The following is a 19,599-nucleotide window of genomic DNA, read 5'->3' on the forward strand; positions in this document are numbered from 1 at the left end:
CTTTTCTCACTTAACCTTTTAAAGTGGTCTATGGCCACAACACACCCTTGTTATTGTCTTATGTGGCGGGATGTGGTTTTGAAGGAAATTCACACTCACCTTCAGTAGACCCAACATCATATGAAGGAACATTATTGTTGAAATTGGTATTTTGAGAGAAAAAATCTTTATTTCTGTGTGTGAAAAAATTTTGAACACTCCCTCCTATTTATACAATAATTTTAGAACTAAAAAAAGAGACTTAGACGCATTAGAAGACTAATCACAGAAGGAAGAAGGCAATTACAATTACATACAAACTCTACAATGATTGAGACACTCCTGCAAGGAATAAAACACAGGATTCCAACACTTCCCCTCAAGTTGGTTCATATATGTTATACATGCTCAACTTGCAGACCAAAGTATGGAATGATTTGTTGCTTAATCCTTTAGTAAACACATCGGCAACTTGTTCCTTTGAAGTAACATGAGAGACATAAAGATCTATCCACTATTTTCTCCTTTATGAAGTGTCAATCAATCTCTATATGCTTGGTCCGATTATGTTGAACTGGATTATAAACTATACTGATAGCAGCTTTGTTGTCACAGAATAAGGACAATCTGTTTTTTTCTAATAGTCTCATTTCTTCCATCAATTTTTGCAACCACAGTAACTCACAAATACCCTGTGCCATAGCTCTGTATTCTACTTCTGCACTGGATCTTGCTATTACATTCTGCTTCTTACTTCTCTAAGTGACTAAATTACTACCAACAAAGGTACAATAACCTGATGTTGATCTCCCATCATCAAGAGATCCAGCCCAATCTGCATCTATAAAGGCTTTTATTTGGAGATGACCATTCTTTGAAAAAAGAGGTCTCTTTCCTGGTGCAGATTTTAAATACCTTAAGATGCAGAAGGCAGCCTCTAAGCAAGGTTTTCGAGGATCATGCATGTACTGGCTCACTAAGCTTACAGCATATGCTATGTCTGGTCTAGTATGAGAGAGATAAATCAATCTCCCAACTAACCTCTGATATCTCCGTGTCAACTGACTCCCCAACTCTTGCTTGCAACTTATGATTAGCTTCAATAGGAGATTCTGCTGGTTTACATCCCAATATGCTGGTCTCATCTAAGAGATCTAATATATATTTGCTTTGAGAAATAAAGATCCCTTTGTCTGATCTGACAACTTCTATTCCCAGGGGGTACCTTAATTTGTCCAAGTCTTTAATTTCAAATTCTTGGGCCAAGCGTTCCTTTAGATAAGCAATTTCTTCCTTATCATTTCTTGTTACAAGTATATCATCAACATAGACAATAAGCAGTGTGATCTTCCCTCTACGATGTTATATAAATAGAGTGTGATTAGCATTGCTTTGATAGTTCCCAAAGAAAATCATGGCTTTACTAAACCTTTCAAGCCATGCTCTTGGTGAATGCTTCAAGCCATGTAATGCCTTGTTCAATCTACATGCTTTTCCTTTTGTCTTTTCATCCTCAAATCCTGGAGGAATCTTCATGTGTACTTCCTCTTCCAAATCTTCATGCAAAAAAGCATTTTTAATATCAGACTGTTGTAGGTCCCATTCAAGGTTTACGACACATAACAATAAGATCCTTGTAGAAAGAGATGATTCTCCTTAATTTCAATTAATCTGTACATGGGTATATATATACAATTGATTCCTATAATTGTGTTCTACTAATTAGGAAGAAATCCTAAATAAGAAATCCTAAATAGGAATACAGAATACAAAATATACAGAGAAATAATATAGTGATTGACTTTCCATAACACTCCCCCTCAAGTTTCAAGCCGTAAAGAGACTTCCGAAGCCAACAAACTTTACTCAACTCCTCCTGAGCAACAAACTCAAGTGGTTGTTCCATATATACCTCCTCCTGAAGATCACCATGAAGGAAAGCATTCTTGATATCCAATTGGTGCAGGGGCCAATCATATGTAGCTGCTAAAGAGATAAACAAGCGAACAGAAGTAATCAACCCCATATGTCTGAGCATATCCTTTTGCTACAAGGCGTGCTTTTAACCTAACCACAGAACCATCAGGATTTACCTATACTGTAAATATCCATTTGCAATCAATAGCTTTCTTACCAGTGGGTAAAGGCAACAGTTCTCATGTACCATTAGCATCTAAAACCTTCATTTCCTCTTTCATAGCAGCACACTAGTCAAGATGAGACAGTGCCTCACCAACAGTATTAGGGATAGGAATAAAGTCTAAAGAAGTAACAAAACACCGAGAACAAGAAGACGATTATAAGAAACAAAAGAAGAGATAGGGTAAGTACATGAACGTTTACTTTTACGAATAGTAATGGGTAAGTCTAGATTAGAATCATGATCAGTATGAGGTACAGGATCTCCCAACGAAGTAGCTGGTGGAGGATCTGAGTCAGGAATCTCCAATCTCCTGGAATAAACATGAACAACAGGAGGTCGAGTAGGTCTAGAGACAGAAGGAACAGGCTGTGGGAGAGGACTAGACATTGGTTGGACAGTATATATTAAGGGATCATCCTCCTCCCTTTGACTCATACACAGATAATTGAGGAAAAAATGGGGTGGACTCAAAAAATGTGACATCTGCAGAAACAAGATAACGATTAAGAGTAGGAGAGAAACAACAGTACGCTTTTTGGAGCCGGGAGTACCTAAGGAAAACATATTTGAGAGACTTTGGATCCAATTTAGTAACCTGTGGATGAACATCACGCACAAAACAGGTGCAACAAAAAATACGGAGTTCAACAGGGAACAAAGATTTTGTAGGAAATAAAGAAGTATAAGGAATATCCCCATTAAGGACAGAAGACGACATACGATTGATAAAAAAACATGCCGTAGAAATTGCATTCGTCCAAAAGTGTTTATGAACTTTCATATGAAAAAGAAGAGCACGAGTTACCTCAAGAAGAGGCCGATTTTTTCTTTCGGCCACGCCATTTTGGGATGGGGTTTCCACACAGGAAGACTGATGAAGAACGTCATTTTGTGTCATGTAAGACTGAAATTGTGCTAAAAAGTATTCTTTGGCGTTGTTACTTCTTAATATGCGCATAGAAATATTAAATTGAGTTTTGATTTCATTACAAAAGGCACAAAAGATAAAAAACAACTCAGAATGATTCTTCATTAAATATAACCAGGTAACACGAGAGTAATCATCAACAAAAGTAACAAAATAACGAAATCTAGTTTTAGAAGTAACAGAATAAGGACCCCAAACATCAGAATGAACTAACTCAAAAGGGGATGAAGCCTGTTTATTGACTCTAGACACAGAAGGCAAACGATGATGTTTTGTAAACTGACACGACTCACATTCTAGTACTGATAAAGACTGAAACTGAGGACACAGCTTCTTCATGGTAGATAAAGGAGGATGGCCCAATCTATAATGAGCTTCAAGAGGTGTTAAGGTATTGGAGCAAACAAACGACCGCGGTACATGATTTTTCAAAATGTAGAGGCCACCTGACTCACGTCCTCTACCAATAATCTGTTTCGTGGTAAGATCCTGAAATAAACACTAGTCAGGAAAAAAGAAAACAGAACAATTTAAGATACGAGTAAGTTTACTAACAGAAAGTAGATTAAAAGAGAATTTTGGTAGACACAAAACAGATGACAAAGAAATTGACGAAGTCGGGTTTGCAGTTTCAGAACCCATGACACAAGAAGTAGAACCATCAGCTAAAGTAACAGTAGAGGAAGTGAGATTAGACTGAAAAGCAGATAGAAGACTAGAATTACCTGTCATGTGATCTGTCGCACCAGAATCAATAACCCATTTGGATGAGGAAGACACAAGGCATGTAGTGGATTTACCTGACTTAGCGATCGCAGTGACAGGGGAACTGGTAGGCTTTAGAGATGCTTGATACTGGGAAAATTGTGCAAAATCCTCTGCAGATACCAAAATAGTTTTCTCAGAGGAAGATACTGTAGAATCCTCTACTGCCATATTTGCCATCTGTGATCGCTGATTTTTCCTCTGAAGTTGCGGACAATTATATTTTGTATGGCCAGACTCATGGCAATAATAACAAATGACTCCTTTTGAGTCCTGATTAGAACTAGCCTCTCCATTACGCTGATTACTTCTGTTGTCTGTAATTCCTCTACTTCCTCTTCGATTACCCTGTTGTCCATTTGGATTACGGCTAATAAGAGCACTACTGGCAGACTGTGAAGATTGGGTACTCTCTGTACGAAAGACCCGTGTGAACGTTTCATGCAAAGAGGAAATCTCAGAATTGGAGAGAATCTGAGATTTAGCAGTCTCATACTCTGAAGAAAGGCTTGCAAGAAAACTCATAACAGCTAGTTTCTCTTGTTGGGCCTGCTGAACTTTCACATCAGGACTAAAAGGCAACAATACATTAAATTCCTCATATACCCGTTTAAAATCCATAAAATAAGCCGTGAGAGAATTATCCTCTTTTTAAGCACGGTAGAATGCCTTACAAACATCATAAATGCAGGAGATATTCTCTTTATCAAAATACAAAAAATCTAAGTAGTCCATCAATTCCTTAACAAATTTACGGTGATTAATTAGACTAATTATCTCACTGTGAATCGAGTTCCGAAGCTGCAAAAACAACCGAGCATCCTCTCTTAGCCAAGTTTGTCGTGTATCATCAGTAGGTGGATCTTTAGTAAGGTGATCATCCTTATCAATGCTACGCAAATAGACTCTAACAGTCTTACTCCACTCCAGGTAATAAACCATTAAGTTTGTGTTCCGTGATTTTAGTCATTACCGGAATCACATCAAAAATAACATTCTTATTGTCTGTCGTTTGTTGAGACAAAGAAAACTAACCGAAACGCTAATCCAAAGTGCTTACAGCAACAAAATAACCCAAAATCACAAATCAAGCAAATACCGAAATGGGATCTGAGAGCCAAACCTCAGAAATCCTTTAATGGTGTACTGGATCAGGCAACAGAGCACAGTGGTGGAATGAGGGGGTTGAGGCGACGCCGGCGATGTTGATCGGAGTCGAAATGGTTGGTCGGCGGCCAAGGTCTCTCCTGAGCTGGGTGGTGAGAACAAATAGTCACCCTAGATAGATGACCTGCTCTGATACCATGTAGAAAGAGATGATTCTCTTTAATTTCAATTAATCTGTACATGGGTATATATACACAATTGATTCCTATAATTGTGTTCTACTAATTAGGAAGAAATCCTAAATAAGAAATCCTAAATAGGAATACAGAATATACAGATAAATAATATAGTGATCGACTTTCCATAACAATCCTGATAGTATTCATCTTTGCAACAAGGGCAAAGGTCTCCTGATAATCTATCCCATATGTCTGAGTAAAGCCTTTTGCAACTAGCCTAATCTTATATCTTTCAATAGAATCATCTGCTTTATGCTTCACAGTAAACACCCATTTGCATCCACTGAATAATCTAAGGTTGAAAAGGAAGGATATCCTAATCTTCTATGCCACTGAATAATCTCCTGATAAGCTCCTATTAAATTTCCTAGCAAAGCTTTAGGATTTGAGAAACCAACACTGTCATCCAGCAGATACAAGCCATTTTGCATTCTACCACTGCCAATTGTTCTCCCCGTTTTCAGTTTCTGAAATATGCAATGGGTAGGAAAAAATTCAATTTTACAATTAAGGGCTTTAGTAATAGAGTTAACAGATAAAAGGTTAATAGAAAAACTGGGCAAATGTAAATTAAAGTGAGATTTATAGTGGGAGTACATTTAACAGAATCTGTTCCTGAGATATTGCTTAAGGATCCATCCGCTATACGGGCTTTATCTTTCTCTGAACATGGGTAATATGTTGTAAATTTGTTTGAAAAGCCTGTCATGTGCTTATTTGCTCAAGAATTTATAACCCAAGGAGATTTTTCAAAATTGACAAGAAAAGCATTACTTGATTTAACAAAATTAGAAGAGGCAGTTGTGGCATTTTGAGATTCTAGCTGTGACAACAAACACCTTGGGGATTGTACTTTTTCATTGGAGAGGATCTCAGTGTTGGCAGTAGGGGCAATGTCTTCAGAAAATTATATTGTCTCAGATATATTTGCTTGTGGTCTTGCTAAGTCTGTCCGTTTCCCTCCACGCCCTTTGGATGGCTGACCATGTAACTTCCAACAATGTTCCTTTGTATGCCGAGATTTTCCACAATAATCACAATGTAAATGATTCTTATTTGACGGACCATTATGTGACTGTTCACTTGAGGAAGTAGCTACTAACCCTGCCTTCTCAGTAGATATAGAGTGAATCACGACACTCCTTCGGCTTTCTTCTTGTTGCACATATGAACGAGTCTGTCTTAGGGAAGGCATAGGGTCCTTACCCAGCACTTGGATCCGAATCTGATCTTATTTTATATTCAATCCAACTAGGAAGTCATAGATTCGTTCATTTTCAGTCAACTTTTGGAATTTAACAGTATCAACAGTACAGGTGGCTTGAAAATCTTAGTAATAGTCCAGTTCCTGACACATACCACTCAGTTCAGCAAAGTATTGAGCAATGGTCATCTCTCCTTGTTTTGTATTATGAATCTTGTTTTGTATCTCATAGATCTGTGCATCATTGCTCATTTGGGAATAAGTTTGAGCCACAACATTCTAGATTGCAGTAGCACTATTCAAAAGCAAATATCCACGGGCTATTTGTGGTTGCATTGAATTAATTAGCTAGGACATTACATCTCAATACCCAAGTACATCAGCAACCCCAAATCCTTTGTTAGAAAGGATTTTAGAGATGAAATGCCTCCACTATTACTCCCTGTAATAACAATAGCATCAACACATACAACTACTAGAATTATCCTAGCCTCAGACTATATATAAATAACTGAGTGATCACACTTGCTCTTTTGCATCCCAAATACTTGAACTACGTCATTGAATCTAGCAAACCCTGTTTGAAATCATACCGAGATTTGCAAAGACAAACCTTCCCATACTCTCCCTGATCAACAAACCTAGGTTTTTTCCTCATGTAGACCTCTTCATGTAGATCACCATCCAAAAAAGCATTCTTGATGTCTAACTGATACGAAAGCCAATTGTAGGTGGCTGTCATAGAAATGAATAGAAGAACCGAGGCAAGTTTCGCCATTGGAGGAGGAGACAAGAAGTTAAGAAATAAAATTAGAAATGGGATGCTTAGTACAAGACCTAACTTTTTTCATAAGAGCAATGGAAATATTAAGATCATCAATAGTATAATTATAATTAAACTCAGAAACAAAATTAGGGTAATTAGGAATTAAAGAAGACTCACCACATTTTTCAAGAACTAATTCGAGGGATGCTGGTTGATTAGGTGTATCAAGCTTAATGGTTATATCTGTCTTATTCCAACGCATGTATGTTTTTAAATCTAATCTATTCAATCTCTTTGAGGTTTGAGGAGGTGGTTGGTCTTGGTTAAATGACTCATTACTAAGGTGTGACCCAAGCCTAAGAATATACCTGTGAAGCTTAATAACCTAGTTATGAAAAATGACCTCTTCCTCTTTCTCTTTATGCTCTCCCTAAAGTGGTGACTTGATAGAGATATAAGACTCAAATTCTCTAATGGTAATATCTATACTGACAAAATATTTCCTCGCAGGAGGATGATAACACTTGTAGCCCTTTTGAGTACCAAAGTATCATACAAACACACATTTAAGAGTTTTAGGTTCTAACTTCCTAACATTTGTTTTGTGGACAAAATAAGCACATCCAGAAATTGTTGGAGGAACAAAATCAGAATTATGAACTTATAAAACCTCTAAATGCTTTTTGTTATGGAAAGTCAATCATTATATTATTTCTGTGTATATTCTGTATTATGTATTCCTATTTAGGATTTCTTATTTAGGATCTTTTCCTAATTAGTATAACACAATTATAGGAATCAATTGTATATAAATACCCATGTACAGATTAATTGAAATCAATGAGAATCATCTCTTTCTACATCTCTTTCTACATGGTATCAGAGCAGGCCATCTAGGGTGACTATTTGTCCTCACCACCCAGCTCAGGAGAGACCTTGGCCGCCGACCGGCCGTTTCGATTCCGATCAACATTGCCAGCGTCGCCTCAATCCCCTCATTCCATCGCTGTGTGCTGTTGCCTGATCCAGTACACCATTCAAGGACTTCTGAGGTTTGGCTCTCAGATCCTATTTCGGTATTTACTTGATTTGTGATTTTGGATTATTTTGTTGCTATCAGCACTTTGGATTAGCGTTTCGGTTAGTTTCTTTGTCTCAACAAATGACAGACAATAAGAATGTTATTTCTGATGTGATTCCGATGATGACTAAGATCACGGAACACAAACTTAATGGTTCAAATTACCTGGAGTGGAGTAAGACTGTTAGGGTCTATTTGCGTAGCATTGATAAGGATGATCACCTTACTAAAGATCCACCTACTGATGATACACAACAAACTTGGCTAAGGGAGGACGCTCGGTTGTTTTTGCAGCTTCGGAACTCGATTCACAGTGAGGTAATTAGTTTAATTAATCACTGTGAATTTGTTAAAGAATTGATGGATTACTTAGATTTTCTGTATTCTGGTAAAGGGAATATCTCCCGTATTTATGATGTTTGTAAGGCATTCTACCGTGCTGAGAAAGAGAATAAGTCTCTCACGGCTTATTTTATGGATTTTAAACGGGTATATGAGGAACTTAATGTATTGTTGCCTTTTAGTTCTGATGTGAAAGTTCAAAGAGCCCAACGGAGCAACGTCGTTATGAGTTTTCTTGTGCCTTCCTTGAGTATGAGATCGCTAAATCTCGATTCTTTCGAGCCTGAGATTTCCTCTTTGCATGAAACATTCACACGGGTCCTTCGTACAGAGAGTACCCAATCTTCACAGCCTGCCAGTAGTGCTCTTATTAGCCGTAATCCAAATGGACAACAGGGTAATAGAAGAGGAAGTAGAGGAGGAATTACAGGCAACAGAAGTAATCAGCGTAATGGAGAGGCTAGTTCTAATCAGGACTCAAGAGGAGTCATTTGTTATTATTGTCATGAGCCTGGCCATACAAAATATAATTGTCCGCAACTTCAGAGGAAAAATCAGCGATCACAGATGGCAAATATGGCAGCAGAGGATTCTACGGTATCTTCCTCTGAGAAAACTGTTTTGGTATCTGCAGAGGATTTTGCACGCTTTTCCCAAAGATCGTGCATCTCTAAAGCCTACCAGCCCCTATCAACGCGATCGTTGAGTCGAGTAAATCCACTACATGCCTTGTGTCTTCCTCATCCAAATGGGTTATTGATTACGGTGCAACAGATCACATGACAGTAATTCTAGTCTTCTATCCGCTTGACCTAATCCCACTTCATCTATCGTTACTTTAGCCGATGGTTCTACTTCTTGTGTCATGGGTTCGAATCGCGAATCCGACTTCACAATTTCTTTGTCATCTGCTTTGTGTCTACCAAATTTCTCTTTTAATATACTTTCTGTTAGTAAACTTACTCGTACCTTTATTTGTTCTATTTCTTTTTTTTCTGATCATTGTTTTTTTCATGATCTTACGACTAAGCAGATTATTGGTAGAGGACGTGAGTCAGTTGGTCTCTACATTCGAAAATCATGTACCGCGGTCGCTTGTTTGCTCCAAAGGTCGTAACACCTCTTGAAGCTCATTGTAGATTGGGTCATCCTTCTTTGTCTACCATGAAGAAGTTGTGTCCTCAATTTCAGATTTATCAAGACTAGAATGTGAGTCGTGTCGCTTGCAAAACATCATCGCTTGCCTTACGTGTCTAGAGTCAATAAACGGGCTTCATCCCCTTTGAGTTGGTTCATTCGATGTTTGGGGTCCTTGTTCTCATTACTTCTAAACCGGATTTCGTTATTTTGTTACTTTTGTTGATGATTACTCGTGTTACTGGTTATATTTAATGAAGAATCGCTACGAGTTGTTTTCTATCTTTTGTGCCTTTTGTAATGAAATCAAAACTCAATTTAATATTTAAATGCGCATATTAAGAAGTGACAATGCTAAAGAATATTTTTCAAAGACAATTTCGTCTTACATGACACAAAATGGCATTCTTCATCGATCTTCTGTGTGGATACCCCATCCCAAAATGGCGTGGCGAAAGAAAAATCGGCATCTTCTTGAGGTAACTCGTGCTCTTCTTTTCGATGAAAGTTCCTAAACACTTTTGGGCGATGTCTGTTTCTACGGCATGTTTTTGATCAATCGTATGCCGTCTTACCTCATCCTTAATGGGGATATTCCTTATACCGCTTTGTTCCCTACAAAATCTTTGTTTCTGTTGAACCCCGTATTTTTGGTTGTACTTGTTTTGTACGTGATGTTCGTCACAGTTACTAAATTGGATCCAAAGTCTCTCAAATGTGTCTTCCTTGGGTACTCTGATTCAAAAAGGGTACCTGCTTTCTCTCCTACTCTTAATCGTTATCTTGTTTCTGCAGATGTCACATTTTTGAGTCCATTCCATTTTTTCTCAATCATCCGTGTATGAGAGTCGGGAGGAGGATGATATCTTAATATATACCGCCCAATCAATGTCTAGTCCTCTCTCACACTGCTTTTCTTACGTCTCTAGACCTACTCGGCCTCCGTTGTTCATGTTTATTCCAGGAGATTGAGATTACCGACTCAGATCCTCCACCGCCTACTTCGTTGGGAGATCCTGCACCTCACTCGATCATGATTACGATCTAGATTTACCCATTGCTCTTCGAAAGGTAAACGTTCATGTACTTACCCTATCTCTTCTTTTGTTTCTTATAATCAATTGTCTTCTTGTTCTCGGTGTTTTGTTACTTCTTTAGACTGCTCCTATCCCTAATATTGTTGGTGAGACACTTGTCTCATCCCGGGCCGGTGTCTTTGCTATGAAAGAAGAAATGGAGGCTTTAGATGCTAATGGTACATGGGAACTGCCTTTTGCCCACCGGGTAAGAAAGCTATTGGTTGCAAATAGGCATTTACAGTAAAGGTAAATCCTGATGGTTCTGTGGCTAGGTTAAAAGCACGCCTTATGGCAAAAGGATATGCTCAGACGTATGGGGTTGATTACTCTGCCACTTTTTCTCCTGTAGCTAAACTTACTTCTGTTCGCTTGTTTATCTCTTTAGCAGCTACATATGATTGGCCCCTGCACCATTTGGATATCAAGAGTGTTTTCCTTCATAGTGATCTTTAGGAGGAGGTGTATATGGAGCAACCACTTGGGTTTGTTGCTCAGGGGGAGTTAAGTAAAGTTTTTAGGCTTCGGAAGTCTCTTTATGGCTTGAAACAAAGTCCTAGGGCCTGGTTTGGGAGATTCAGTGAAGCAGTACAGAAATTTGGTATGCAAAAGAGTAAGTGTGATCACTCAGTATTTTATAGGCAATCTGAGGCTGGTCTAATTCTCTTGGTAGTCTATGTGGATGACATTATCATCACCGGGAGTGACTCTGCAGTATTTCATCTTTTAAAACCTTCCTCCAAACCTAGTTTCAGACCAAAGACTTGGGATTGTTAAAGTATTTCTTGGGTATTGAAGTTATGAGAAGTAAGAAGGGTTTCTTGTCTCAAAGAAAATATGTCGTCGATCTATTGACAGAGACAGGAAAATTAGGTGCTAAGCCTAGTAGTGCACCAATGACTCCAAATTTACAACTGTTAGCAAGGGATAGTGAGTTGTTTGAAGATCCAGAGAGATACAGGAGATTGGTAGGAAAATTGAACTACCTTCATCACACTCGTCCCGACATTGCTTATGCCGTTAGTGTGGTAAGTTAGTTTATGTCTTCCCAACCGTTGCTCATTGGGAAGTCTTGGGACAAATCTTGTGCTATCCAAGGAGCTCCAGGAAGAGGTTTGTTATATGGTAATCATGGGCATTTGAATGTTGAATGTTTTTCGATGCCGATCGGGCCGGATCTAAGGTTGATAGGAGGTCAACTCTTTGGATATTGCGTTTTGTTGGAGGAAATTTGGTGTCTTGGAAAAGCAAGAAGCGAGTGTAGTTTCTCGATCTAGTCTTTGAATCCGAATACAGAGCCATGGCACAATCAGTATGTGAGGTAATGTGGATATTTCAATTACTAGATGAGACAGGTTTTAAGACCCCCCAACCTGCGAAATTGTGGTGTGATAATCAAGCTGTTTTCCATATTGCTTCTAATTCGGTATTTCATGAGCGGACCAAACATATTGAGATTGATTGCCACTTTGTTCGTGAAAAGATTCAACAACAGATCATCTCAACAGGACATATCAAAACTGGAGAGCAGTTAGGAGATATTTTCACAAAAGCTCTGAATGGAGCTAGGATTGACTACATTTGTAACAAGTTGGGCATGATTAACATCTATGCTCCAACTTGAGGGGGAGTGTTATGGAAAGTCAATCATTATATTATTTCTGTGTATATTCTGTATTATGTATTCCTATTTAGGATTTCTTATTTAGGATCTTTTCCTAATTAGTATAACACAATTATAGGAATCAATTGTATATAAATACCCATGTACAGATTTATTTAGGATCTTTTCCTAATTAGTATAACACAATTATAGGAATCAATTGTATATAAATACCCATGTACAGATTAATTGAAATCAATGAGAATCATCTCTTTCTACATCTCTTTCTACACTTTTAAAGTTAAGTATTCTCAAAGCCATTCTATTGATGAGATATGTTGCAGTAAGAATTGCATCCTCTAACAAGGTGTAGGAAGTTTCATAGTAAACATAATATATCGATTTCAGATACTTCATTTTGTTCACTAGTATTCATAGAACTAGTTTGATGCACTTACCATTTGAATCCAAATAAGCACAAAAAAAATATTAACATATTCTGTGCTATTATCAGTTTTTAAAATTTTAACCTTGGTATCAAACTGTGTGCCAATCATTTTGTGAATCTACTAAAAGCAAGAAAACATTTCACATTTTGCTTTCATCAAATAGACGCATGTTAGCCTATTGAATAGTCAATAAAAGTGATAAACAATCTATAACCAGACAAAGAAAATATTTGAGTAGGTCTCTGCACATTAAAATGGATAGTCATAAAAAAGACCAAACTTTTATTATTTATGAAAGGGTAAGACTGTCTTATGTGTGTAGCAAATTCTCAAGAATCACAAAATTAGGATATAACCTTTCTAGAGTAGAAAAATATGGATGTCCTAATATTTTATGTCATAACACTCCTGGACTTTCCTATCAAAGCTTGGTTTGCTCAAAGATTTGAGGGACCACATGTCATCTAGCAGATATAGACCATCTCGCAATCTATCATTGTCAATTGTTTTCCCTGTTGTCAAATCCTTAAATATGGGATAAACAAGGAAAATTCAATTTGGCAATTAAGAGTTTGGATAATGAAACTGACAGATAAAAGATTAATAGGAAAGTAAGGAACATAAAGAACTGAATTGAGATTTATACTACGAGTGCATGTAATAGAACCTGTACCAAAAATTGTGGTAAAAGATTTGTTCGCTATACAGACCTTTTCTTTTTCTGAGCATGGGAAATAGGTGGAGAATTAATTTGTAGAGCTTGTCATATATTTGTTTACTCCAGAATCTATAATCCAACGAGATTTATCAAGATTGGCAAGAAGCATTGCATGATTTGACATAATTGAAAGAGATAACCGTAGAAGATTGAGATTCAAGCGACAAAAAAACATCTTAGGTATTGAAACTTCTTCATTGAAAAAAATCTCAATATCATTTGTTCCTTTAGAGTAATCTATTGTTTGACATTATCGCTTATGGTTAGGTCAAGGACAAGGACAAGGGCTGGGTAGAGGCACGGCACACAAGGAACAGTTGAAAAAAAGCCAGAAAAAGGTCCACGTATTGTGAACAGTACCTGTGAACAGTGTCGGTGAATAATACCCTGGGAACAGTATCGATGAATAGTACTAAAGACTACCCTAATGAATTGAAAGCTTTGATGTCATAATGAAAGAAATTGATATTTGAGGGAATTTTCTATGTATTTCTTAATGGTAAAAAATGATATACAAGACTCCTATTTATATACAAAGAATCGAACCCAAGTAGGAAACTAAATAATAGGAAGCTAATTATAATAGGAAAATACAATTAATGCCCAATAATCTGTATTCCTAAAATCAAGGGGTTCCACCAGGTACTTGGAATTTGAGAAGGCCATTGGATGTAAGTGGGTGTTTTTAGTAAAGGTTAATCCTGACGGTTCTCTGGCTCGCCCTAAAGCTTGTATTGTTGCTAGGGGATATGCTCAAATTTATGGTGTTGATTATTCTGACACTCTTATGTATCAAAAATGGCTTTAGTTCACCTATTCATTTCCCTAGCAACTAATTGTAACTGGCCTTTACACCAATTAGATATTAAGAATACTTTTCTTGAGGGTGATCTTCAAGAGGAAGTTTATATGGAGCAACCACATGCTTTGTCGCTCAGGGAGAGTATGGGAAAGTTTGTTAGCTTCGCAAATCTCTATATGGTTTAAAGTAGAGTCCTCGTGCTTGGTTTGGATGGTTTACTGAGGTCACTCAAGAATTTGGGATGCAGAAAAGCACATGATCATTCAGTCGTGTTTAGATAGTCCAAGGTTTGCATAATTTTATTGGTTGTGTATGTTGATGATATTTTTATTACCAGAAGCAACACTACAGGAATTTCATCTTTTAAATCTTTCCTTCGCACTCATTTTCAAGCAAATGATTTGGGGTTGCTGAAATATTTCCTGAGTATTGAAGCAGCAAGGTGTAAGAAGGGTATCTTTCTGTTCTAATGCTAGCAAAAATAGACAAATTGAGTGTTAAGCCTTGTAGTACTCCCATGGCTCCCTCCCAATATGTAGCTTACAATGGAAGATAGTGAATCATTTGAAGACTTGAATGATATAGAAGATTGGTTGGTAAATTGAATTATCTTACAATAACCTAGCCCGACATTGCATACTCTGTTAGTGTTATAAGTCAATTTATGTCTTCTCCAACAATCAATTATTGGGAAGCACTAGAACAACCTCCAGGATGAGGTTTGTTGTTTGGGAATCATGGACAATTTAATATTGATTGTTTTTCAGATGCTGACTGGGTAAGATCTAAAGTTGATAGGAGATCTACCATAGCGAATTGTGTTTTTGTGGGCGGAAATTTGGCATCATGGAAAAGTAAGAAGTGTAGTTATCAAAGGCGCCAAGGTGTCTTAGAGCCAAGGCACAAGCGTGCGCCTGAGCGAGCCAAGGTGCCAAAATAAAAAAAAAGTTAAAAAAAAATAATTATGCTATCACACCTCAAGTAACATAAAATTACATAATAATAACTAACAAATATGCAAGTAATAATAAGTTGATAATCCAAAAGAGGTAAAAATAAACTACTAAAAATTAAAAACACTAATAACACAAACTCAATTACAATATTTCTAATAATCTATAATAAGACCTAATAGCAATTGGTAATAAGAAAATAAAGTAATAAAATGTTTTTAATTCAATAATAAAACTAAAAGCTAATTAAGAGTAATTGAATTAGCATAATAGCATCTCAAGTAGTCAAGTCTCAACATATTTTCATATATTCACAATAAAAAATGTCAAAATCACAAATTTATACTAAAAAGAAAAGAAAAAGAAAAACTTTGCAGGGTAAGGAGAGAGTATGGCAAAAAAAAAAGAAAAAATGGAAAATTGCAGTTGCTGGAACAGTGCAGAAACAGAGAGAGCATGGCATTGGTAGCCAAAAAAAAAAAAAAAAGATGCAGAGGAAGAACGTGCACTGCAGAAACAGTGCAGGAGAGAGAGAGAGAGAGAGAGAGAGCATGGCAGTTCAAAAAAAAAAAGATGCAGAAGAAGAAAGTGCAGTGCAGGAAAGAGAGAGAGAGAGAAAGAGTATGGCAGCCCCAAAAGAAAAAAAGAAGCAGAAAATGAAAGTGCAGCACAGGAAAGGGAGAGAGCATGGCATTGGCAGCCCAAAAAAAAAAGAAATAGGAAGAAAAAAATGCAGCACAGGAAACAGGAGAAGAGAGCAGAGGAAATAGATAGAGGAGAAGAAGAAGAATAAGAAAACAGTAAAATTAAAATATACATACCAGGTTTGTTTGATCTCTCCCTTCCCTCTTCTTCTTCTTCTTTTTCGTTTTTGCTGGCTACTGGTCTGGACAAGCTTTAAAAAAAAAACCCTAGCTTATATATCCAGTCATTGGGACGCGCCTCGGTGAGGTGGTGTGCCTTGCCTGTCCCGAGGCGCCTGGGGCGCGCACCTCTGATAATAGTGGTAAGAAGCAGAATGTGATGTGTAGATCTAGTGCGGAATCGGAGTACAGTGCTATGGCACAGTCTATGAGTTAGACAATGTGGTTGTACCAATTATTGAATGAGGTTGGTCTTAAGACTACATTGCCAACCAAGTTGTGGTGTGACAATCAGCTGCTCCTTCATATTGCTTTAGATCCTATATTTCACGAATGAAACAAACATATTGAGATTGATTGTCATTTTATTCGTGACAAGATTCAGGAAAAACTTTTTTCCATCAGTTATGTTAAAACTAGAGAGCCGTTGGGAGATATCTTTATGAATGCTCTTAATGGAGCTCGGGTTGGCTACATCTGTAACAAGCTAGACATGATTAATGTCTCTGCTCCAGCTCAAGGGGGAATGTTATGAGAAAGAGTTGTTGACTGCTTATATTTCTACTTATTTAGGATTGCATGATAATTAGGAGTCCCTTATTTGTAGGGATTTGTATATATCCTAGTCAGAGAAGGATTTTAGGAAAATTTTATATACATATATTTATCTTGTTATTTCTAAATGAAATGCACAGTTTTTCCTCTCCAAAATTATGGAGCTGGCAGTTTTGATCAATAGCTTGATGCTGCTCTTGAAACTTGCACACAAATATGAATGGATAATGTGGTTTCGATTGGATAAGGTATCTTCAATGTTGTTCAGCCGGAATCACTTACAATTAGGTTGTACATTTTTCATTAATATAGGAACCATTTCGAGCTCTTTTGACTTTCATTTTTCAATTGGATGATGTTGTTTCTCAAGTTAATTAGTTGAATCAACTGTCTGAACTTCTTGATTTGCAGGCGTCAGAGAACAGAGGAAGATGAGGAAAAGCAAACTGCAAAGAAACAGAGAAGGAAGAAACGGAAATCTTCAGGGTGATAGACTTGCTTGGTATCTATGCCTTATTTCAGCATGTTTTATACCCTTGCCACTAGCAGATAGTTGTTCACTAGGCTGCTAATATGATTATTATGCTACTCATGCCCTTTAAACTGTTGTTAATTGGTTTATGGTTTACCATGCCACTGGAAAATCATCCTTTGGGCTACCAGAATCACAAGCAGTTGTTCCACGGGCTACCAACAGAACCTGCAGATTGCCTTTCCTTTGGCAGAAATATTTTGTTGTGTATAAATGATTGCTGTAAATCTCTCCTCTCTAGATCTCTAGTTATATTGAAGATTTTCATTCATCTTTAAACAGATGAGCCAAGGATGAATTCTGTTCAGTCTATTTATATGGGTTTTTCCTAGTGTAGTAGAAATTATTGGTGACATAATTGCTTTGTTTGGTTTATGGAAAACCAGTCGACGATGTGTTTACCTACCATAATGAATGTTATGGAAATGAAGGAATTGTCACAATCAATTGGATTCTAGATCTGAAATAATGACTTTTATAGATAGAAATAACAGATCAAATTGCAAGCTTAGAGTCGTAATTTAGAGATTGCCTCATGTTTTGATGCAATATTTAAATACAAGGAAGACTGGAAGACAAACTGGAACTGTACCCTAAAAGACTTGCAACAAGATTATGCTTCAAATGCTCAGTGCTGCTAATTTGGCACCGCCAATCTCTTCATAGAGATTGTTACAAAAAAATTCTACTATTTCTTTCAAATTTCCCCAGATTTTGTGCAATCATTTCATTTCATTTTTCATGTGCAATCATTGTAGTGTTTTATAGGATTAGCCACTCATTTACTTGATAGTTAGTCATATGTTGCAACATGAATCATTTCCAGATTATTTTGGCCTTTGAACTCAATTTATTTATTTATTTATTTTTACTTTTTTGCATTTCAAGGTATTCAATTTGAGTGAGCATCGTATATGTTGATATTTGTTAATTGAATATCATCATTCTCACAATTTTTTTTTTTATAATTAAAAGAAAAAATAAAAATTAAATGCCCTTGTTATTACACTGCTTTCATCTAGTATGTATGTGAAATATGTGTAATTGTGTGATGCTGTGTTGTTTGAAAGATGCTTCATCTGCAGCTCTTAATTTTAAGTTACTTTCTACTTTCAACACCAATATTGCTGATTTTGGCCTTCACATGTTGCTAAATCCATTAAATATGTTTACAAACCATACAGCTGATTTAGCTTCATTTTAATAATTTCCTTTAGCTTCATTGTAAGTTCTGATTGCATGTTTTTACTATGTTTCCTTTCTAAGCATTCTACTTTTATATCCAAACAGCTCCCATCATCTACAGATTAAGGCATTAATTCTATCATCCACTAACAACTTCGCTCAAACTGTGGCAAATAATTTCCTTCTGCCTCTAGTTAACTTTATGCCATTTCACCTTAGCAAATAAGTTGAGACTCCCACGTTCTTATTGTATGCGGCTTCCTTAAGTATTCAATCTTTATTGCCGATTGTTGAGAACTATGGAACCATGAGTTTGAATGTTAAATTGACAAGTTACACTTTGAATTGGGTTTGAAATTGAGTTCATTGTCACCAAAATGAATTAGGCTTCATTTGCTAACAATTTCTTGTACACTATTAATGTGTGACTTATTTCCTACAAATGACAATCCAACACTTCCGCTCAATTAGTATTTTATATCCGATTAATACTGGAAACCTGAAATTGAAATGCAATGATAATACTGGAAAATTAAGGACTCGAGTGAATATGAAATTGGTCGACTACATGTTGATTAAGCTTGAAAATGAACTCTCATTGCCAAAATGGTTTAAACCATTTTAATTTGATTTATTACCATTTACATGTCTTCTAATTTTCTTGGATGCCGATATGGGATTTATTTCCATAAATGATATTCCAACACGGATCAACTTCCGCCAAATGTTTAGACGTTACAATCAGCATGAAACCCAATTGGTGGTACTGTTATATACATAATGTTGGTTATAGGATATGGGTTTGGTTCCATGACGGGTTGATCATTCTTAATAGAATTGATTTTTATAATAGAAATGTAACAATTAAGTCCTACCTTAGTATGGATCATTACAATTATTGTTCGCATTACAAGTTTAACATAACACTGTTTCTTTCATTTTATTTACTTGATCACTCAACTCCACGAGTGTTGACCCTACAGAAAATTCAGCACAAATTTTTTTTGAAACTGCTGTGATTTTTTTCATAATTATATATATTCAAACTAACCAAAATTTATTTCATTCATTTTATAAAATGTAAACTAAGAGTAACAGAACCATAATTTGTTTATAATAAAAATTAATATGAACATGTTTATGCAAACGGCTCCAATTTTTATAGTTAAAAT

At 36.5% G+C, this 19,599-nt stretch overlaps 1 protein-coding gene across 4 annotated transcripts in view; it reads left to right on the forward strand.

The window, feature by feature from the left end:
• Positions 1-17,645, forward strand: part of LOC110659841 (lysine-specific demethylase JMJ25) — a 78,060-nt gene extending 60,415 nt beyond the window's left edge. For 3 of the 4 annotated variants that reach the window (XM_058148583.1, XM_058148581.1, XM_058148582.1), the window contains one exon: positions 17,122-17,645. In XM_058148583.1, coding sequence (XP_058004566.1) covers positions 17,122-17,145 — 24 coding nt within the window. In that variant the 3' untranslated portion in view covers positions 17,146-17,645. The remainder of the gene's footprint in view (positions 1-17,121) is intronic. The other variant, XR_009149502.1, reaches the window with a different exon arrangement.
• The last annotated feature ends 1,954 nt before the right edge of the window (positions 17,646-19,599 follow it).

This window comes from Hevea brasiliensis, chromosome 6 (genome assembly GCF_030052815.1).
Source record: "Hevea brasiliensis isolate MT/VB/25A 57/8 chromosome 6, ASM3005281v1, whole genome shotgun sequence".
Lineage (NCBI taxonomy): Eukaryota > Viridiplantae > Streptophyta > Magnoliopsida > Malpighiales > Euphorbiaceae > Hevea > Hevea brasiliensis.